This window comes from Lynx canadensis, chromosome D3 (genome assembly GCF_007474595.2).
Source record: "Lynx canadensis isolate LIC74 chromosome D3, mLynCan4.pri.v2, whole genome shotgun sequence".
In the NCBI taxonomy this organism is placed as follows: Eukaryota; Metazoa; Chordata; class Mammalia; order Carnivora; family Felidae; genus Lynx; species Lynx canadensis.
This window is the reverse complement of record NC_044314.2, coordinates 4,521,693-4,544,469: the sequence shown is the minus strand read 5'-3', so window position 1 is coordinate 4,544,469 and position 22,777 is coordinate 4,521,693. Positions and strand designations below refer to the sequence as shown.

The window sequence follows — 22,777 nt, the reverse complement described above, 5'->3', positions numbered from 1 at the left end:
CGGCACAGAGCCCGACGCGGGGCTGGAACTCACGGACTATGAGATCGTCGTGACCTGAGCTGAAGTCGGAGGCTTAACCGACTGAGCCACCCAGGTGCCCCAGATGGGGTCTTTCTTTGAGCTGCCCTGTGCCCTCTGCTTTTGACAGGCACACTTGGCTGGGATGTCAAAAGCCCTTCTGGTACTTTCTGCGATTACTGCCGGATGCCCAGTTGCTCACGACGGTGCTGAGCTCTCAGTAGAAGCTTCTCTCCTGAAAGAGAAGCGCCTTACCAACCTCGGGGAATATTTTCTGTCCCCTCCCCTCCCCCCACTTGCCCGTCCAAGGGGCAGGAAGCTCACGCTGTATTTCCTTTACCTTTTGCGCTCTGTGTGGATTCCCTCTGCCCGGGCACACTCAGCCCATCAAGCTCAGAAGATCCAACCCGAAATCCTCCTGCCCCTCCAGGACCACCACACTGGCCGCTCGTCTCCTGCCCCCTCATCGTGAACCCCAGGACCCTGACCCAGTTGTATGTGGGGCTCCCAAACACTGAGCCCAGCCCTCACCAAACAGGCCACCAAACCCCACCCATCCTCCACTCCGTGTGACTCAAGAACAGCCTCCTTCCTGCACCCGCAAGGCCGCCTCCCGGACTCTCAGGGGCCTCCTTCCTGACTCGGCCCGGAGGGTGTCCGCACAGTCAGACCCTGCGATGGTCCCCAAAGACTTCAGCCCCCGGCCCCCGCCTCACTGCCGGGCCCCTGGGCCCAGGGTGGGTTCCTTCTCCGTCCTCGTTGTCATAGAGGAAGCACCCGTATCTGCGTGAAGCGGGAATTATAGCTTAAAAAGAGCTTTCCCACGTGTCGCCCCGATCCGCCTCAGGGCCGAGGAAAGTGGGGGAGCACAGGACACACAGGGCCGAGGAAAGTGGGGGGAGCACCGGAGGCCCACCTCAGAGGTCTCGCGGGCCGGGCTCCCGGACCACGGCAATAAAGCTAGGATCACAATAAAGCAGGTCAAGGGAACGCTGTGGTCTTGCAGAGCATACAAGAGTTATGTTCACACTGTTCTGTGACCTAGTAAGTGTGAGGTAGTGTTATGTCTAAAAATACAATGTACATACCCTAACTAAAAAAATACTTGATTGCTGGGGCGCCTGGGTGGCTCAGTCGGTTGAGCGTCTGACTTTGGCTCGAGTCATGATCTCGAGGTTTGTGGGTTTGGGCCCCTTGTCAGGCTCTCTCTCTCTCTCTCAAATAAAGTAAAAAAAATTTTTTAAATACTTTATTGCTAAAAAATTCTAACCATCATCTGAGCTTTCAGTGGGTGCTAATCACTGGTCACAAGTCATTGTAACGAATGTAAAATGAGAATTAAAATTTGCGAAATATTGGGAGAATTACCAAAATGTGACACAGAGACAGGGAGTGAACAAATGCTGTTGGACGAATGGCACCGACAGATGTGCTCGATGCAGGCCCGTCACAAACCTTCAATTTGTAAAAAAAATTAAAAATGCACTATCTGCGAAGGGCAATAATTAAGGCACGCCTGCATTGGGCTTGGGGTTCTGGAAAGGACCGGGGAGAACCCCGTGTGATTTGTTGTTCTCCCACACGCTAACAGGCCATGCGGCCCAACGCCGACCTGGGATTATTTTCCCGGGTGGGTAGGGAGGTTGGGGGACCTGCGTAGCTCACACGCACTAGGCCCACGGTGGAGTCCGACTTCGGCACGGACCTTTGACCCCGAGCCCACCGAAGTGAATTCCAACCAGATTGGAAACAACAATCTGCAGGATAGCGGTGCGTCCGCACGAGGGAGATCTATTCTGCCGTAAACAGCGAGAGAATCCCGATACGTTAAGACACGGAGGAGCCTCCGGGACGTTTCGCTGAGTGAAGTAAGCCAGACAGAAAAAGGCAACGGTGTAGGAATCCCCCTCGTTGAGGTCTCGAGCGCAGGCTGGTCCACAGAGACAGGGAGTAGTGGTTGCCAGAGGCCGGGGGAGGCGAAAGGGGGACGTCGTGTTTGGCGGGTCCAGAGATTGAGTTCGGGATAACACAAAAGGTCCGGGAGTGGATAGTGGTGATGGTTGCACAACACGGTGAGTGTGCATCATGCCGCTGAATTGCACGCTTAAACTAGTAAATGTGATGTTGTGTGTACCGAACCACAAGGGGAGAAAAGCATGAATCGCATTGACTTTCCTCTTCAAGTACAAGCTACGCGTCTTCTGCTCTTTGCCTCTTTTTCCTCAAGCCTTGCTGTAGAAATTGGCCCCTTTGTAGAAAACCGTGTGGGTGTGAGGCATGGTCCCAGCTGCACAGAGTTCTGCAAAACGAGTGCTCAAGAAGCACGATACATCGGGATTGCTTTTAAAGGACGCGTATACTTTGCCTTCCTAGAACGAAAGTCTATGCGTTAACACACTCGCACTAAGACACTCCCAGGAAAGGGGAGACTCTGGGGGCCCATCCAAACCCTCAGCTGCAGGCGGTGCAGGCCCGGGAAAAACGCTCTGGACTTGAGGGTCTCACCGTCCACCCGAGGAAGGAGGCTGCCGGCCCCTTGCACACGGGGGGCACGCCACACACACACACACACACACACACACACACACGGGGCCGGTTTGCCCTCGAGCCCCATGCCTGGGAGAGGCCGCAGCCAGAGCGAGGCCGGGATCCACATGGGGCTTGGAGAATTGCTGAACGTGCAGGTGTCTCAGCCAAATATTTTCAGAGAAAACAGCAAAGTTAAAAACGTGGCCAGAGAAGAAGTTACGCGAGGGGTTGTATAGGGAGCAGAAGCCTTGGCCCAAAGCACCGATTCGGGGAATTTTGCAGCTTCCTCAGGACGATGCCACCCTTATTCATTGCACTCGCCGCCTTCGGAGGCATGTGGGGGAGCTGGGGAGGAGAAAGGAAAAGTGGTTAAGGAGACGCAAAACGGTAGCGGAGAAGGGAGGGTGGCCGTGCTGAGGCAGTCTGAAGAATGGAGGGTTTGGGATTAATACTGTGCCTTCCAGCCGGTGAGCTGGCGTATCTGAGACGCCGCCGAGGTCTCAGAGCCTGTCTGTGCTTCCAAGCTCGCCGAAGATCGGGCTGCCTTGAAGATCTGGTTTCAGGGAAGGCGAGGTGGTGGCCGGATCTCCGCCAGGCCAGCCAGGACGTCTCTAGACAGGAGACACTTCCGAGCGCCCACGGGGTGCCCTGCTCAGAAGCACAGACAAGGGTGTCTGTCTCATGGCCATCACTGCGAAACCGGATCCAAACACCAACAGTCTTCAGAAAGGTGAGGGATGAGACGCAGTCATGCTAGTAAGAAGAGGGGCAGAAGCCTGCACGGGACAAGCCGTCTCTGGCTCCTGAAAATGGTCACACGGTTTCGTTGTGTTCTTAAATGTGACCGCCGGTAGTAAGTGCCCTGGAATTCCGCTTGCCCAGACCAGAGAGTTCTCTCAGGGTACCTCCGGCTCGGACACCGAAGGTGGAGTCGGAGAGAGAAAATGACTTATTCCCCAAATCACACACCTAGGGGGGGACTGCACGTTTCTGTCCTTGTCGTGAGCTTACAGCATTCTCGTTGGACTCTGAGACCGAGGGAGCAAGGAGCTGTCAGAGGGGGGACGTCCCAACTAGATGGGGACAAGATGGCATTTTCTCTGCTAAGACGGGCAGCTGAAGGCTCCGGGCAGAGATGCCCTGGGACCGCCAGTGGGGAATTTGGTAACCTGGGGCTGGTGACAGTTGGTATTAATAGCAGGAATAGAGGGGTAAGAACGGAAACGGTACCTCCATGTCTGCCATGCAAAAGTGATTGGGCAGCAAGCCATTATCTTACTTAAACATGAGCTTTCATGCAAAAACTAAATAAATGCCCTCAGGCCAGGGGAGCATGCTTGAGGAGTGGCTATAGCTGGAAGCCCAGCCCGAGTTCCCGGGCCACCTGATGACAGCCTCCGCGGTTATAGTCACAGGATGAAGGGTGTGGACAGATGCGGGGAGCAGCTATACTCCAGCTTTTGGGGTGCACCAGAAATCTTGGGGACGGGGGCAGCCTCGGCCCCAGAGGCCCTGATTCCAGACTCTGGAATGTGCATTCTGAAGAAGCTTCTTGAGGATTCTGAGGCAGGCGTCTCAGACAATTCGGGGAAAACACCGTTCCACGGTTTTCCGTACCAAGCAATCTTTTTTTTTTTTTTTTAATTTTTTTTTTTTAACGTTTATTTATTTTTGAGACAGAGAGAGACAGAGCATGAACAGGGGAGGAGCAGAGAGAGAGGGAGACACAGAATCTGAAACAGGCTCCAGGCTCCGAGCTGTCAGCACAGAGCCCGACGCGGGGCTCGAACTCACCGACCGCGAGATCAGGACCTGAGCCGAAGTCAGACGCTTAACCGACCAAGCCACCCAGGCGCCCTCCGTACCAAGCAATCTTGTTCAGACAGAGACCATGATGCCAAGGTCACAACGTCTGACCCTCCAGCTCCAGCAGTTGTTATCAGGACCCCGCTTTGTGCGGACTGGAGCATCCTTCCCTTAGGACTGGGTCTAGGGCCAATTCCCAGCCATAGTGACAGCCTAAGCTGCTCGTGTAGAAGTAGAATCATAACCATAATCTCGAATCGTGACCAGCTAAACTGTTCGCCGTGTGTTCTGTGGCCGGACCTTGTTCTTGACACAAGAGACAGGGTTCCTTCAGTTGTACATTGAGAAGACGAGAGAAAACTGACTCTGGGGAGTTAAAAATAACAATGAGCAGAGATGCCTTGTACACCCGTCGTGGAACGCCTCCCTCGGCTCTGTCCTAGCCTGCCCCCCAACGGGCCCCGCCAGCCCCCCTTTCCGCTCTGTCCTTCGTCTTCAGGAGCCCCCTTCAGCTGCATGCGCCAAGATGGGGCGGCTTTCAATGGTTAGTGTGGATTAAAATCATGCATTTCAGAGGGAAACTTCTGATCTGTGCATTAACCCTTGCCAAGTTCCAGACTCTTTAAGCCTATTTAGCTCATTCAATTCCCTGGAGGACATTTATCTCCCATTTTGCAAGAGAGAAAATGGAGGTAATTGCCTCCTGCAGTGATCCAGCTAGTTAACATGAGAAGCAGAACCTTAGCCCCAGCCTCTGGCTCGGGGTTCAGAAACCTTCCATGAGCACAGCTGACTTCAGTTCACACGCCAGGTCAATCTGCACGTCCTGACACACAGCAATGAAAGGAAGCTGGGACTAGCGAGAGAAAATAATTGAAGGCGGCCATGAGAGAGCTCACCCCTCTTGTGAAAACCTACCCACGTGACAAGCTGCTTTGGAACAACATAAAGGTGAAGACTGGGGTGTTTCTCATGGCGCTTTTCTCCAGAAAGTTCTCTAAATGTGTTTTGTTTCATTGTTAGCCAGAACTATGCTGACCAAACACCTTGCACTTGCCAAGGCGGCTGTAATTTCCAGTAAGTGTGTTTCTTTCCATAAAAGGACTCTGCAAATGCTATAATTGCACACTTTTCATGTTAATTGATGTTAAGAATCCGAACGGCTCATTTGTCCTGGGTCTTGCTTGATGGCTACGGAGGCATCTTGCCCCTCTCCTGTTTCTCTTACAGAAAAATGACAGAGCGTCCAGGGTGGGGCTGCGAGCCCAAGTGCCCCCGTGGGGTTGTCCACCACGGCTGAGCGCCACCCTGGCCCCTGCACACAGCCCGTGGCCGAAACGCCTTGCGGAGGCACGAACAAGCTCAGGGCACTGAGGGCGGATGGACCCTCCAGAAGGAGCATGTACATGGTGGCCTCTGCAGGGTGAGAGCCCGGGTGCTAGCTGGGTGTCGTGTGCTGCCTTTGAGAGGGGCCAGGGGGTGAGGGGGGGCCGTCCCTGCAGGCAGCCCCCCTCCCCCACCATGCTCCGATTTCCGGGGGCAGCTGGCTCTTTCCCTCGTGGCCGATGACGTTGACAGCAAGTTGCTGCCCCCCACCCCCACTCAGGAGGCACCTTGGGTGCCCAGGGCCAAGTGGGGGCAGGGGCTCTGCTGGGAACACGGCGCTGGGGCAGCACCGAGAGCTGGGGAGCCCCCCGGTCAGCCTGGGCTGCTGTAGCGACATGCCACGGACGACACACATCAACTTCTCACGGTTCTGGGGCTAAACGTCCCAAATCAAGGGGCCGGCCAGTTCCGTTCCTGGCGGGAGCTTTCTTTGTGGTTTGGAGATGGCTGCCTTCTCACTGTGTCCTCACAGGGCAGAGAGAGGGAGGGACAGAGAGGGACAGGAAGGAGGGGGGAGAGGAGGAGAGGGGAGGGTGGAAAGGAGGGGAGGGCAGAGCAGGGAGACCTTGACCTCAGCAGCCCCTTCTTATAAGGCCACTAATCCCCTGACTTGAGCCCCACCCTCATGACCTAACTGTCTCCCAAAGGCCCTGCCTCCTAACAGCGGCACCCCAGCGGAATTGGGTTTCAGCACAAGAATTCTGGGGCCGGGGGGGGCGGGGGGGGGGGGGAGGGAGGCCCAAACAGTGGCTCACAGAAGCTCTCTACCAGCCTGCAGGCATGTGATGTGTGTGTGTCAGCACCTGCTGTGGACTTCATGAAAGGACCCACACCTGGGCCCCCCCCCCGAGCTCGGGTTCCCCTAGACGTGAGGCGAGGCCGAGAAGACCCAGGTTAGGATTAACCCGTGACCGGGTCTCAGGAGGCGCCCGGCTGGGGACTGTCCTCCCAGTTCGGTGTTAGATCGCTAGACAAAGAGGGGGGGAGCCTCTGCAGAGAAGGAGACAGGGAGGAGGTGGGCAGGAGAAGCACGAGACGTCAATGTTTATTTATTTTTGGGACAGAGAGAGACAGAGCATGAACGGGGGAGGGGCAGAGAGAGAGGGAGACACAGAATCGGAAACAGGCTCCAGGCTCCGAGCCATCAGCCCAGAGCCTGACGCGGGGCTCGAACTCACGGACCGCGAGATCGTGACCTGGCTGAAGTCGGACGCTTAACCGACTGCGCCACCCAGGCACCCACGAGACGTCATATCCCTCCCCAAGCCAGCCTCGCGGCTTCAAATGGCCGAAAATAACCACAGTGCTCTCCAGGAGTGCCCACACGCCCCTGCACAGCACGGTTCTCACAGCAGCCCTGAGCCAAGGGATTGTAACCATCAATGCACTCACAGATGGGGAAAGTGAGGCAGAGAGGTGAAATACCCTGCCCAATGTCACGACACTGATAAATGGTGTTACTGAGATGAAACTTCGGATGGTCTGATCTCAGAGTTCCCGCCTGGGACCGCTAGAGCAGGGGAGCACAAGAGGAGAGAGGTACAGGCAGGCCCGGAGCCCCTGCAGAAGCGGAGGGAAGGCTGGGCATGTTCGGAAGCTGAAGCCGTCTCCTAAAGCCACGAAGCAAAGCTCCCAGAGCTCCCGCTCGGGTCGGTTGCCCCTCCAAGACACTCAAAGAGGGCCCGGCAAATGCATCTGCTCCAGGGGTCACATCTGCCCGCGGGAACCTCTCCTGAAGGCCAGTGCCAGCGCTCAGCAGCAGAACGCAGTAGGCTCCAGCGAAGACACGCGTTGGGGAGGGACGGCCAACACCGGGCTCGAAGACTTCTACGGGTTTCAGAATCCGGAAGGTGGGGCAAGCTACGTGAGTTCCCGTCGGGGTGGCTCTGGTTTTCCCGCAGCCAGATGCCCGTGCAGTGTAGGTGACGGCTCTTTCACGCGGTCCTTGGTTTCGGAAACTCGCAGCCAAACTGCCCCACCCCCCCAAGCTGCTCAAAGAACAGCTTCCAGATCAAAGTCTAAAAAAACTAGCGGCCCTCCCAGTGATTGAACATGCTGGGCATCCATCCCGAGCACTCCTGGGTGGCTGGACAGGCCAGCGGTGAGCGTGGTGCTGAGGCAGGCCCAGGGGACTTCCCGGAGGCGGCACCTCTGGGAACTGCCAGCTTTTCCCTCCCTGTGAGATGGGAACGGGTGGGTTTGGAAATGTTTGCAGCCGGGTGACGTCAGAGGCCTGTCCAACCCCTTCTTGACCACCGGGTATCACGAGGTCAGTAGCCCCCACAATTTCCGGGCAGTTAGGACACGGCAGCTGTAACCCACCATGGCTTCAAAGCTGGAGTCGTGTCATTATAACCCTAATCTATCAAGATACATGGTGAAAACTGACCTCTGACAAGGGACCGGAGGTGAGTGCAGTGCACCACGTGCATTAATTCGGGTAAAACTTGAAAAGGAGCAGCCTACACCCGGTGAATGTCCTCCTCTGTGAGGACACAGCTCACAGAGTTTTCTCTCCTCCGAGTGTCATTCAAACACAGAAACCACATATGGAGCCCCCTTCTCTGCAAGGGGGGTGGTTGCTCAACCAGATAAGCAACACAGTCTCACTTGGCACATTAAAAACATCAAATCCTGGGGGCCCCTGGGTGGCTCCATCGGTGAACAGCCAACTCTAGATTTCGGCTCAAGTCGTGATCCCAGGGTTGCGAGATGAAGCCCTGCGTCGGGCTCTGCACGAGCCTGGAGCCTGCTCGAGATTCTCCCCCCAAGCCCCGGCTCCCTCTGCCCCTCCCCCGCTCGCATGGGCTCTCTCTACAATATAAAAATATATATTAAATATAGTGTTTGTTCATTGTGTTCTATAAAAGTGTTACTTTGCAAGGGTTTGAGGTTTTTTTAAAAAACCAAAACAAAATCCACCACAGATAGTTTAAGACATGCTGGCATTTTATGGAATTCTCCAGGCAGGATGGGAAAGGGGCATTTGTGTGTGTGTGGGGGGGGGGGGGGGGGGGGGGGGAGGGAGAGACACCGAGTGGTCAGACACAGGGGAAACGGGTGAAACTGCTCCTTTTCAGCAATAACAACCCCATTGTGTTGGGAAATTACACGTTGCGTAGTCTCCATGATAAACAAAAACATGTGCTTCCATTTTGGTCGAGATGAAAACGAACATTTTCCCTTTCCCGAGCCAGCTCTGCTGCCCAGCCAGGTGGCTCGGAGCCAACGCTAATGAAGGGCTGTGATGCCAGGGTCAACCCGAGGGAGACCCCTCTGCTGTCACAGTGCGAAAGCCAACTGTTTTAGGAGCACGGCCTGCAAGCCCCCTGCCCCTCCCTCGCCCTTTATCTCACACCCAGTTTCATGGAAGCCTCGCTCAGAGACAGACCCTGAGCCTCCGGTTGGCACGGTTCAGTGAGACCCTCACGGCTGCAGGAAGCCACTGCACAGAGCACAGCCCTGGAGAGACAGGAGCCTCTGTTCCGTAGACAAACTCTCTTTTCCTTTAGAAACTGCTAGCTCAAGGCCCGCGCATCAAACTTTAGTTTTAATGTATTTCTGCCACGGAAGTGACAGCCATGGGGTGTTCCTTCCTGCCAAAGGCTACGAAGGCAGAGTGAGTCGTTCACATGGACGATTAGAGGGCCCTTGAGGAAACTGAGTCATGTGAGAAAATGCCAGGGGTGACGGATGGGGGGCAGGACTGCAGGTGACCATGGCGACCAGACAGAAGTGCTCAGAGGTGGGAACCCAGACCCGGTGGGGCCTGCGCTGTCTCCGCCCCGCCCCCCACACCGTTCCATGAGCCCGGGGTGCAGCCTGGAGAAATGCATCCAAATGAACACAAGCAGGAAATTCCCCTTGGTCTGGACCAGGAAGGCACCGGGCAAGGAAAAGAGAAAGAGCTTGAAATTTGTGCAGTTTGTGATTTTTTTAAAATTTCAGATTAATCCGTCCTCTTTGATTTGTAAGCCATCAATAGAATTTCCTTTTCCTCTCTCAGCGTCTTTCTTCATTTACCTTTAGGGACACCAGCTGGTCACTTGCAGAGCACCTGCTGTGTCCCAGGTGTCCAGTAGAAAGGAGTTCCCTCCCGGTGGCTGCCTGGCTGGCCCCCCGCGGGTTCACCCGCCTGCCCAGCGAAGGACCACGGTGTGGTTCCCTCCGTCTCTCGTCTCTCAGGAAAGTCTCCCCGGGACTCTGCTGGAGGCACCTGCCAGCGTGCGGCATGGTGCCCGGGCCTCGGCGTTCGTGCCCTTGAGGGCAAGGCGCCCGCCTCTGACCCTGCCCGACGCCGACCGCGGCACTCGCTGTCCCCCACGTTCTCAGGGACAACACGACGCAGTCCAACCAGCCTGCATCTCCCGCGCCAAAGGCAGATGCCCCGCGGCGGGTGGTAACGTGCTCCCTAACACAGGCTCCATAAAATCGACGGGCCCCTCAGGAGGAAAACGGCTATACGCTGTCCTGACACGTCCTCTCCTGACGGATTATGTTTGCGTTACAGATGCAACTTCTGTTTTGATTGTATTTTATTCCAAAACAAAGGCAGCCCTCTTGTCCCAGAGGGGACACCCCTTCCCCTGCCCCGGAGCCTCCCGCGCTCCCTGCTCAAGCTCGTTCAGGCAGGCACGTCCTCACGCACGCGTGCACACACTGACACGAGCACTCCCGTGTGAACACTGGCTCGTGTGCACGCACGTGCACTTCTTTAAATGTGGGCACGTGTGCAGGCAGGACAGCTCGAAGCCCTGGCTCTCAGGTGAGCACAAGCACGATCCTCAGAGTGGGATTTGTGCTGTTTCCCGGCGAAGAGGCCTCCAAGAGGAAACCGCTGTACCTGCCTCCCTCGTGTCACTTTTAAAGGGTGGCAGGTCAGAGGCCAGCGCGGTGGCGAATCAAGCCAGGATGGGACAGAAGGACGCACATGAGGGCAGCTGGAGTGCGGTGGGAAGGGCATCAGAGATTTCACATTTCAGAAGGACCACAGCGACACCTGCGCGTGCACTCATTTGCATAGAGGAAACGTCCCGTCCTTGAACCAACATAGAGGGAAGGGACCCAAGGCCACGGGAGTGGCTACTTCTCTGCCTCCTGCAGTTCCCTCTGTGTGGCTTGAAGGAGGCGCTGAAGCTTCCAGAACACGTCAGGGGCGGCTCCCGGGGCGCTGCCGGAGGTGCCCCGAGGGTCTGCGCATTCCTGGACCGCGTCCCGCAATTGTAGCTGAAGCGGGACGGAGACGGCCGAGGTCCTGAGACTGGAGGAGAACCAGTGGCGGAATATCTTGTCACAGACGACCTGAGGGGCAGGGGACAGAGTGGTTACTGCAGGCTGCGAACCAACCACGGAGGCTCCGCAGGCCCAAACAGACCGTGGCTCCTCCCATACAACCCCACCTGCCGAGGGAGGCGTCTTCCCACACAGACGGTCTGATTCTAAAACTGCCTTCCCTTCTGGAACTTGAACCACTCGGCACCGGGAACAAGGTCCCCCTCCCAGCCTCAACGCAGACAGGGAAGGGTCCCTGTCATCGAGTACACTTCCGAAGACAAAGGGGAGCAGAAAGTCCTGGGCGGCCAGTGCTGCGTAAGGAGCATCCCCTCGGCTGTGTGGCCGCATCGCTGAGGTTGGGCTTTCTCGTGCATATTTGGTCACCATGACAAGCGACGACCCTCGGGTTGTCCCGAGGGTCCAGTGACACGTGGGGAGAAGTAGTCAGCAAACATGATAGACTCACGGAGAAAAGTCTGTACTAGAAGGGACTTTGAATCATTTTACTTCAGAAGCAGAAATGAAAATCAAGCCACCATCCCGTAGGGTATGAAATTCACTGATGCCGGAGATCTCCTCCAACCTTCCACTTACACATGCTCCTGTTTCTAGAGCTTTCACAGGCTCCTCCTGCTGGGAGGGCTCCACCGAGAGGGGTGGGATTAATGTGCTTTATCTTTCTGTATCACACTGTTTGGGACTCATTGAGCAGAGGCCTCAGTGTTGTAGTTCTACTTTTCATAGAAGACATGGAACTTTAACTTCTGAGGAACTTTTTTTTTTAATTTTCTTTATTTTTTTATTGTTTCTTTATTTTATTTATCTTGAGAGAGCACGCAGGGAAGGGGCAGAGAGAGAGGGAGAGAGACAATCCCAAGTAGGCTCTGTGCTGTCAGCACAGAGCCCCACATGGGGCTCGAACCCATAAACCGTGAGATCATGACCTGAGTCTAAATTGGACGCTTAACCAGCTGAGCCACCCAGGTGCCCCAGGAATATTTTTAAAAGCAAATCACCTTATTTCTGTTTTAAATTGAGAATATGTGTGCAAAAATGTTAAATGTTCCCAAGGACAGACCGGTGTGCCTCCTGCTGATTGTCCAATGTTCTGTTCCCAGCTCCGCGAGGGGACGCCTTCCTTCTAGAGAGAGTATGCACACACAAGCTGATACATGTTTTTCCTTTCTGTTCTACTTTGCACGAATGGCAGTATATTACACACCCTCTTCCACACCTTCCACTCCCATCTAACAGAATACCAGGCAGAGCCTTCTAAGGATTTCCTGTTTACTTTAATGGCTGCACCTCAAATGTGTGGATAGATCATAAATTATTTAACTAGTTTCCTACTGATGGAAATGAGATTGTTTACTAACTTTTGCTATTAGAACAAAGTTGCAGTAAATATCTTGCCTGTATGTCATTTTCATTTTGCACCTATGACAATTTCTAGAAATGGAATTTCTGGGCCAAAAGATATGTGTGTTTTTTGTTTTGGTAGATATTGCCAAATTGACCCTGTGGAAAGTTGTGCTGAGATACACTCTCATGGCAATGTGTGATGAGAACGCTGGGCTCCCCCCCCCCCAACACCCGTGTTGTCTTTCATTTTCGCCAACTGGTGGGTGAAAATGGTGTAATTTGCGTTGTTCCTAGCAGTCAGGGTGATGATGTGACATTGTACTTCCTTTCCAGCGAATGGCCTAGTTGATATCCTCTGCTCACACTTCCATCACGTTGTTGACCTTTTCCATATTAATTTGCAGACACTCTTTATACACTGAGGACATTATCCCCTTGCTTTGGTTGGCTTCCTAGAGAGCAGACTGTGAGATGGAGATCTGCAGGCAGGGATTTACTGAGACGCATTCCTGAGAACCACGGTCCAAGGACCTGAGGGAGGAGGAAAACTGTTCCTTACTGAGGCCGGGACTGGGTTTTGCATACGGCCCCTCTCCCACTGACCGATCCCTGGATGCTACCCCCGGCATGTGGAGGGGCCATGGCAAAGACTCTGCTGGGCAAGCGCGTTCCCGGGGGACGCTCCCTGGGCCTCGGCAGCAGCCGGCGGATAAGGAACCCTCTGTCCTCTATGCTCCTGGTCTGTACGAGCAATTGCAAATATTTGCCTGTATTTTGGGGGATTTTGTTTTATGTCGTGTTTGCTATGTGGATTTCTTAAAGATAGTTAAATTTCTCCTTCCTGTGGCCTTCTGAGCTCAGAAAGACCTTCTTTACTCTCAGATAATATTTTAAATTCTCCCAGTTTTACTCTGGCACGCTTAGGATTGTATTTTTTATGAGTAAGTACATGAGCCTCTGGAATGGGGTCTGGTGAGGAGTGAAGTAGGAGTTAATGTGGTCCTTTGTTACGCCCCATCACCCAGCTGACCGACACCATTCGCTGCATAACCCAGCTTTCCTTCCGCCGGCCTGAGAGCGACCTTTGCCACTTATGAAACGCCCATGTGTCATTATGTCTATCTCTGAAATTTTAAAAAATTCTATTCTTTTGCTCTGTGTATCAGGGCAGGGATAATTTTTTGAGTAAAACTGCAAGTTAGAAAAGTAATACGTTAGGAGGAAACGGGGAGCTGAATAATGGGCTCCGCTGGCCGCCCCGTCCATCAGACCCCCAAGGGTCATTCGGCCAACAACCCCATGGGACAGACAAGACAAATGACCACCCCAACTCCTGATGTCCCTGTCCCCACTGAGCACATCAAGCCCAGGTGGCGTGGAAGAGGGGACCTGGGCCATATGAATGGGGTGCCGTGGCATGGTGGGCAGCGACAGCCAGAGAGGACAATGTCCCCCAGCCCACGCGGTGGCGGCTGCTTACCTGCAGGTTGCTGTTGACTCTTTCTGCTCCACACTTGTGGGCTCGCAGATCACACTTTGAAAAACAGTCAAAGAAATTGCAGTCCTCATCCCCCGTGCAATTCTGCTCGAGAATTTCCCTCATTTTGGGTTCAAAAAAGGCCATGTCCACGTCGATGGCCACCACCTGTAACGAAGCAGCACATGGCCATGACAAGGACTCTTGGGGCCCAGCACATGGTTGTCACAAGGACTCTTGGGACCCAGAGCATGGCTATTATAAGGACTCTTGGGGCCCAGAACATGGCCATCAAAAGGACTCTTGGGGCCCAGCTCATGGCCATCACAAGGACTCTTGGGGCCCAGCACATGGTTGTCACAAGGACTCTTGGGGCCCAGAGCATGGCCATCAAAAGGACTCTTGGGGCCCAGCTCATGGCCATCACAAGGACTCTTGGGGTCCAGCACATGGTTGTCACAAGGACTCTTGGGGCCCAGAGCATGGCCATCAAAAGGACTCTTGGGGCTGTCACTAGGATGCCGGGGGCCCAGCACATGGCCATCACAAGTACTCTTGGGGCCCAGCCCATGGCCATCACGAGGACCCCCCGGGGGCCAGTGTGCCTCTGCTCTCTGAGGTGCAGGCTCCTACAGATTGCAGGATCGCAGAACGCTGCCTGCCAGAAAGAGGGGCCCTGGCCAGGCTGGGGGCCGCATGCTTCACTCACACAAGGGCCCGGCATAGACCACATCGCAAGGCTTTCCCTGCCAAAAGGACATTTGCCATCACTCGTGAAAGCCTGACTACAAGTATCGCTTTTCAACTTGAAACATTTTTTCAGCTGTAAAAGTCGAATGTCTGAAATTTCTTAAAAATAAATGAATTCCCCCTCCATTGCTTTATCACTTTTGGTCTCTGACCTTCAAGGGTCAGAATTATGAAAGCCATGAATACAGATAATTTATCCCCATGAATAGAAGCTACAGAAGAAAACTGCCTTCAAGGGGCAGGTCCGTGGGGGTGCCGGTGAATGTGGAGGGCAGGACGTAGGTTGTCTATTTCCGGCATATGTGTGACCTACGCCAACTGGTTTCCTCCTGACTGGCTGGATCGAAACGTGTCTGGGAAAGGCAATGTGAAAGCTCCTGAATTAGGTTTGATGCCCGTGGACCCTCATCCAATAGCATCAAATACAAAACACCACTGTCAGCCTGAGAACAGGGTGGAGCCCCCGGAATTTCAGATTTATCTTCCTGGCTTCAAACCAAATAGGCTTCAAAACCAGAAAAAGAAATAACATCTACATGATGCGGATTTTCTTCCACAACCTGAATGTATAAAAAAAAAAAAAAGCTGATCTCAAACTTGATAAAACCTGGAGTCTGCCCAAATCATGCAGTTCATAGCTTCAAGGTGTTAACAAAGAGCTTTTGGAAGATTTGATGAATTCGATGGAGTCTGCGACATTTCACAAGCCTTCACAGGTCACCCTCCAAATACCAGCCCTTCCTCCGGCCTTTGGTAGCATCTCAAAAGACGCATTGGTTGGGGTTCGTGTCCTCCTCAACTTGGTGGTGTTGGGAGCTACGCTCCCCAGTTTGGGTTTTTGTTTTTCACTCTGGAGTGATGCCAAGAGGCAGTAAACTTTCTTGGGGATGATTCGGTAAAACAGAAGAGGAAAAATACGCTCTTTCAAAATATATGGAGAATAATGAAAATAAAAAATACAGAACTTTTTCCTACTCAAGAGCTTTGCCTAATTACTAATTCAGGCACAGCAAGCAGAAATTATAATTTTACTCAATTTTTCCTGTCTCATTATTTCACTGTGTACCCTAGTTAATACACGAAAATATATATTGGGCTGTGCTCACACATCTATCATCTCGGTAATTTATCATAGGGACTACATGGTCTCTCTTCTTTCTATACTTTCCGACATTCTCCCCGGCTTCCCCTGGGCCCCTACCTGCGATCTCACCTCTTTACAACTTCTCTCTCCCATCTCTGATTGCTCCCTTCTCACCTCGCAGGGAGAGCCAGATTTGGTTTTCAGTGCATAATGGAGAATGGATTATAGCTATTGTGAGCATAACTGTACGCGCCTAGAGTAAGAACAGCAACCAAGCCAACAGAGAAACCTGAGTAAGTTTTCTTAACCAGAATCAAGAGAATCATAACATTCTTCCTGCACGGAATTACTTCACTTGCGTCCGGGCATCAGATTAGAAAGGGTTGGGGATTATTTCATTCTCCACTGAAAAGTGTGGCTCTGGGGCAGGAAACGTATCTGTTCGAAAGGAGCATTTGCGGGCAGTGGTTCGGGGGGCACAGAGCGATGGATGGTGTTTCCCAGTTGTTCCTTGGCAACCAGTGGATAAATTCTCAGGATCTGTAAGTGGGGGACCCAGAGAAAGTGAGTGACTGTATGTGTTGGTCGCCACGTCCCACCCCCAGAGGGTCAGACCCAGCAGGTCTTGGTGGGGCGGGGGGGGGGGGGGGGGAGAGAATTCGCATTTCTAACAAGTTCCCTGGTGATGCTGATACTGCTGGGTTTCATTAAAGTTGTAAAATCACAGGGAAAGTTAACTTCTTGAGACTCAGCATGTAAGGAGGTGAATAATGCCAGGGTTAGCCAAACGGGACCCTCTGTCCTTCTTTCCCTTTCTCCCCTGAGCAAGAACTCAGGCAGAGGTGAGGGTCTGTGCACCCCAGCACAGTCCACAGGGCACAGCCTGGGCTTGAAAGTGTCGCCGTTATGTCATCGAACAAATATCTCCTGCCTATTGTGCACAAGATACTGGAAGGCACAACTCTGATGCAGTGTGCAAGCCAGCAACATGCCATGCTTCCCTTTCCCCCGGGGAAGACCCGTCAGCCCTGCCTCCTTCCTACGGCCTTTTCTGGGAACCTAGCCCAGACAGCCTCTCAGTTCCCTCAACTGTTACCGCCCCTGTTGAGTTCCACTCACTGACACTCCACGACACTCACTGGATGAATAAACGGGTGTCAGATGAGATAACTGCCAAAGCCAGGGGTTGTGAGTGGACACCCCACACCTCCTTTCCCAGGGCCTTGGGGTGTCTGCGTTCCCAGGATTTCTCTGGGAAAGAGAACGGCGGTCCTACATGTCTAGTACACAAACCTTCTGCTCACGAACTGGGGAAGCCTTGGCTGGGAGTTCAACTCCAAAAATACCCTGGCAGAGTCCTGGGCTGTCCCTCCCCCTCACAACCACGTCTAGAGGTCTCATGGAGCCCAGGGTATTGCAGACGGACCCTCCAGGAACCTCCCAGAGCCTTCTGGAACCTCTCAGCTCCTTCCCTTCCACACTTTGAGCCACTCCCAGCTCATCAGTCCCTCTGGGGCAGTCAGAGGGACTGCATTAGTTTTGTAGGTTTCAGGCTGTCGTAGGAAGGCACTCCCATGTCACCTGCCACGGAAGCCCTTGGCCGGCAGTAAGAGTACCCTCTTTGCGTCCCTTTCTGTTTTTCACCAGGATGCAGAGCGCCGTTCCGCCATGAGCCGGCACGCTCAGCGGCCAGCTCTCTGGTGTGGCTCCCGCGAAGTCAGCCTGGCCGTTCGCTCACCAGCACTGGCAGCGGACAAGCTAACTGACCGCAGCTTGTGGAGGAGGGGGCCCGGGACACGGCCCCCTCCCCAGCACCCATCCCACACCACACCTACTTCTTGGGAAGTGGTCCCAGCGCTTGCCCGGGCACGGGGCAAGGACGCATCAATCCGACACGCGGGTGTAGCCTAGGTGGGGGGAAGCGGGAGGGGATTATCTTCTCGTGAAACACCGAGTCCCTCCTGCCATTGCTTCTCCAGCACCTTGAATTCCATGAACGCCTGCATTGCCCAGAGCGGGAAACGGACTTCACCTGCTGCAACAGAGCAGCACAGAGCCAGATGCTTCCCCCCGGCAGGATTTTCCCTCATAGGAGCCGCCAAAACTCCACTTGTCCCTCTAGAAGCCCTGCTCATGGAAGGGAGACTAGCTAGGACCTCTCCAGGAAGAAAGGCCCAGAAAACGTCTCCCGTTATCTCAGAGCATGGGCAGGCAGGAAGCGGCAGCCCCAACTGGCTGTTGTACCAAAGCTCCCAAAAGCCACCTTTCCTTGTCATCCTCGGTGGCTCCTGCTCTCCTGAAGACTGTTTCCTGACTCAGCGAGAGCTCGCTTTCGAATTAGTCTACGATGCGGCGAAGCTGCTTTGGAGAAGCCAGAACGGACGCACCTTCCCCTGCCGGGCCCTCCGCCCCCTACCAGGCGCCTTTCCTTCTAGTTCCCGTTCCTGGAGGACGGGGGTGCAAGGTGCACGCGTTGTTAAAATTCTCTCATTAACACCCCAAAAGGAGGTGGCGTGGCAGGTCTGGGTTGTCCAGGCTAGAAGGTTCCAGAAGCTTCCAGGGGTCCCCCGTGACTTCCGAAACCTCTCCTAGGTTCTCGGTCCTCCACATGACACACACACCCTCCCCGAGCCACTCACCGTGAAGTCACTCCTGATGGCAAAGTTTTCGGGCTTGATGTCGCAGAGGTGGAGGCGGTGGGAGAAGTCGTCGTCGAAATGGCTCACCATGTCCAGGAAGCTGAGTGCCATGTCGCTGATGGCCTTGGCCTGGCCCCGGCCGCCCCGGGGGGCGCCTGCGGCCCCGTCCAGGGGGAAGAGGGCCCTGTGGCGGGGGCTGCCCGCGGCCAGGTACTCCACCGCGTAGAAGTGGCCGCAGGAGCCCAGCACGGGCGGGGCGTGCCGGCTCAGGTCCTGCAGCAGGCTGAACAGGACGAACTCCTCCTGCTGGACCAGGGACCACAGGGTGGCCAGCTGGCCCAGCCAGCGACGGCCGCGCCTCCGGGGCCACAGCGGCCCCAGGCTGCCGTTGGGCAGCTCCAGGCCCAGGGCGTTCCTGACCTCACCGGCCACCACCAGCAGCAGCTCGGCCTCCGGGAAGTCCTGGCCGCCGTCCTCGGCCGCGTCGTCCGGCAGGCTGAGCGGCTGGAAGCTGGAGAAGGCCTCCTCCTTGGACTTGAGGACGACGGGCCGGCCGCGCCAGTCGGCCTGCAGCACCTTCTTGCCTCTCTCGTAGTACAGACAGCGCTGGTAGCTCAGTGTCCCCGCCACGCACAGGTCCTCGCAGAGGTCCCCCACCAGCACCCCGCCCCGGTACTCCTGGCACTGGAAGGAAGGGGACAGTCGGTCACGGGGCGGGCAGGGGGAGCAACGAGGCCCGGCCCCGCGCTCAGGGCGCTTCTAGTCAGCTGTTGAGGGAAACCTGTCAGGTGTGAGCCACGCGGGCTATTTGGGTCCCTGAGTTAAGGAAGCGAGGGAGTTAAAGGAGCCGCTCGTATTTGTCACGTGATTCAACCAGGCCCAGGCCTCGAGAGTCAGGACAGCGGAGGCGAGAAGCAGGCCTCCCCCATCCAGCCCCATGATGCTGGGAAAAGCCTTTCGCCTGCTGGCTCTCGCTTCCCTGAACTGTGCCAGACCCTGGCCACACATCTGGGCTGCCCCGGGGAACTCTGACCTCCTCCGCCATCAGAGAATGGCAGAGTCAGAGCCCAGAAGGCAGGTCCCCGGCGAGCCTCACCTGGTACCCAGGGCCTGCCACAGGAAGGACCTCTCCTGCAGGCGTGTTCCCTCAGCCTGCTGTTTCTGACACCAAGGAGGGTGGCCTATAGGGCCGGCAGCTCTGGAAGGATTACAGGGGTGCGGAGGAGAACCCACCACAGGAAGCGGGAGTTGGAAGGGGCCTCGTGGATGATGGTGTCAGCACAACTGGCGAGGACAGGCACCGGGGACACAGGAGCTGCTTGGGATACATTCTAGAAGTGTCGGGTATGTTTGGTTCCTGGCGGTGGTGAGTCCAGGAGCCCTCAGATGGGCGTTTCTCCTAAAGTCGAGCAGCTCTTAGGATGGGTTCCACACGAGGGGACCCGGTGACCCCACCACCACATTACAAACATCCCTCAGAAGACGGTCCCGTGGGCCCTGGCCGGTGGTCCCGCTGGGACGAGGTAGAAGGGGGAGGACAGAGCTGGTGTGGAACAGAGTAAAATGAAGGACCGTTTCTCGGTTCCCTTCTTTGTTTTATCTTTCAGGAAACCTACAGGCCTAGACACTTTATTAGGAGCTGAGCCTATGTTCTAACTCCACCTGCTCTCCCCCACCCCCTCCAGATGCATCCTCCCTCCACGTGGGCACACGCAGGCCTCACCTGCTGCACCTTAAGCAAAGGGGCCACCCAGTCCTCATCAGGTGATGAGACAAGGGCAGGACCACCACGTCACCTTCTTCACTCTGTCTCGTGCACGACCAGGTGCCCAGAGTGACAAGCTGGAGCTCAGCACGGTGCAGCTCAGCCACGCCCGGCTGTGCCACGGCATCCCTGGTGGCTGCCCCACCGCCCTGAGCCTCGTCTCCCCTCCCTGCATCTCACCGGTCTGCCCCCCTTGGTCGGTTTTCGGGCAGGCTGTGAGAAGAGTGTGTGGAAACCATTCATTCATTCAAGTGCAAGACATCACGAGATGCCCTTGAACGGTGGCCAGGTACCTAATTCCAGGCCCTTCAGAGGCTGTGGTCGTCCACGCTCTCGGCTTTGTACTGTAAGTGGCTCAAAGTCAATGTACTTCCAATGCCTGGATGTGTGAACAATTCCAAAATGCAAAAAACCCTGAAAAGACAACCTTTTCGTGACTCTCTGAGCCTCACGTGGAATCAAAACCCAGCTGAATAGTTTGTGAGGCTGTTAGTCTGCAGGTCTTTGACTTGGTGAGAATTTGCACAGATTGTGCTGCAGAATTATTAATTTGTTTGATTACTGGTTCCGCTTCATATCCAAAATATAAGGTATATGCCCCATATTATCCTTTCAATGCCCCCAAAAGTGTGAATTTGAAAACATATGCCTGGCCCCAAAGTGTGAGAAAAAGGATTGGGGACCTTCATAAATACTCTAGTTTAATTGTTCAAAGCATGCATTACCAAAATGCTTATTAAAAAGAAATATTCTGGGGTGCCTGGGTGGCTCAAGTCGGCTAAATGTCCAACTTTGGCTCAGGTCATGATCTCATGGTTTGTGAGTTCGAGCCACATGTTGGGCTCTATGCTGACAGCTCAGAGCCTGGAGCCTGCTTCGGATTCTGTGTCTTCCTCTCTGTGCCCCTCCCCTGCTTGCTCTCTCTCTCTCTCTCTTACTCTCAAAAGTAAATAAAACATTTTTAAAAATTAAAAAAAGAAAGAAACATTCTGAGATGCTTAGTGGCTCAGTTGTTAAGCGTCTGACTTCGCCCCAGGTCATGATCTCATGGCCTGTGAGTTTGAGCCCTGCCTTGGGCTCTGTGCTGACAGCTCGGAGCCTGGAGCCTGCTTCGGATTCTGTCTCCCTCTCTCTGCCCCTCCCCCGCGCACACTCTGCCTCTCTCACTCTCTCAAAAATAAACATTAAAAAAATTAAAAGAAAAAAAGAGGGGTGCCTGGGTGGCGCAGTCGGTTAAGCGTCCGACTTCAGCCAGGTCGCGATCTCGCGGTCCGTGAGTTCGAGCCCCGCGTCGGGCTCTGGGCTGATGGCTCAGAGCCTGGAGCCTGTTTCCGATTCTGTGTCTCCCTCTCTCTCTGCCCCTCCCCCGTTCATGCTCTGTCTCTCTCTGTCCAAAAATGAATAAACGTTGAAAAAAAAATTAAAAAAAAAAAAAAAAAAAAGAAAAAAAGAAATATTCCCAGTTCCTAAAAGAAGTAAGTGGATTTTCGGGACCGTTTCGGGAAGTACCAGGACAAGAGCTTGGAAGACCCAGGCCACGCCATGTGACTTGACCCTGGGAGTCTCCTGGGAGCCCTTTCTGCCTTTGTGGCCTTTCCATCTCCGTGTATCATGCTGGGCGGTGGATGTGTCACACTTGCCAAACGCTAGGATTCAAGCAACGGAGTCCTGTGCCGGTCGTGAATCTGACCCCGGAGCCTGGGGATGCCCTCCCGTTGCTGGGGCAGCCTTTTTGTCTTTGGAAAACAGACACCTGTAATGAAGCTGTGTTAACAAACACCCGCACCACTGTTTCAAGCACACTCCATGCTGCAGTCACCTTTAACGTATTTAACGTTAACACAACGTTGGCAAAATGCCATCCTTCTAATTCCAAGGCTTGGGGTCAAGAACTGAGTGTTGAAAGCATCAGGACCCTCTGAGTCACTCACTGTCTGCTTAGAAATGCTTCCATATCACCCCTGGTAAGAAAGCTGACTCAGGCTCCCCTGGGACCTTTCAGGCTCCTCGAGGAGAGGTGGGGATGAAAGGGTTAAGTGGTCTAGCCGACCAGGAGCAGAAAGGTTATGAAGGATGGAAATAGCATGGGGCATTCATCTGACTTGTAGTTTTTCTCCTACTCTCTCCGGAATTTACAGTTTCACATTTCTTCAGTAAACCTGATCAGAAAATAAAAACTTTTTTTGATTTCCTTATAAAGCCCTCAAATTCCTCTTTAAGTATGATTTCCAAAATTATTGGATTAAATTCCAGAACGCTTTTAGAGTGCTGTCACATTTGTAACTTGATCAAAAGTGCTTTTGTATGAAGTACAGAGCAGATAAAGAGCAGGTGACGGCACCTGTCCGGTGGGAGGAGGGGAGTCCTGGGCTGATAGAAGGGAGGAGTTGGACAGAGTCCACTGGACGGTGGGTGGGGAGTGCGGAGGGCGTCAGCTACGATGGCCCGGGGCTTTACTTTCATCCAGAACTGCTCCTGGCCAGGAGAGACACCTGTGGGCCAAGAAGACCCCTCCAATCCTCTGAGGCTGTCAACGGCCACGGGCAAGGGCTTGCTGCTTCAGCCACCCCCAGCCAGCTCCAAATGAACCATGCCACTCTCTCTCCCAACTTAACCCAGCCGACCGTGAGCTGAGCCATTATCCACTACAGGTACCAGGCTCAGGAGTTCCCAGAACAGCGGTGGCT

General features: G+C 54.4%; 1 protein-coding gene across 1 annotated transcript in view; it reads right to left on the bottom strand.

Moving 5' to 3' along the window:
- Positions 1-10,155: 10,155 nt before the first annotated feature.
- The window catches only part of DIPK1C (divergent protein kinase domain 1C), a 51,041-nt gene continuing 38,419 nt past the window's right edge, over positions 10,156-22,777 (bottom strand). Inside the window, exons 4-6 of the mRNA XM_032595451.1 lie at positions 18,326-19,009; positions 13,856-14,020; positions 10,156-11,040 (exon numbers count right to left, since the gene is read on the bottom strand). Coding sequence (XP_032451342.1) covers positions 10,822-11,040; positions 13,856-14,020; positions 18,326-19,009 — 1,068 coding nt within the window. The 3' untranslated portion in view covers positions 10,156-10,821. The remainder of the gene's footprint in view (positions 11,041-13,855; positions 14,021-18,325; positions 19,010-22,777) is intronic.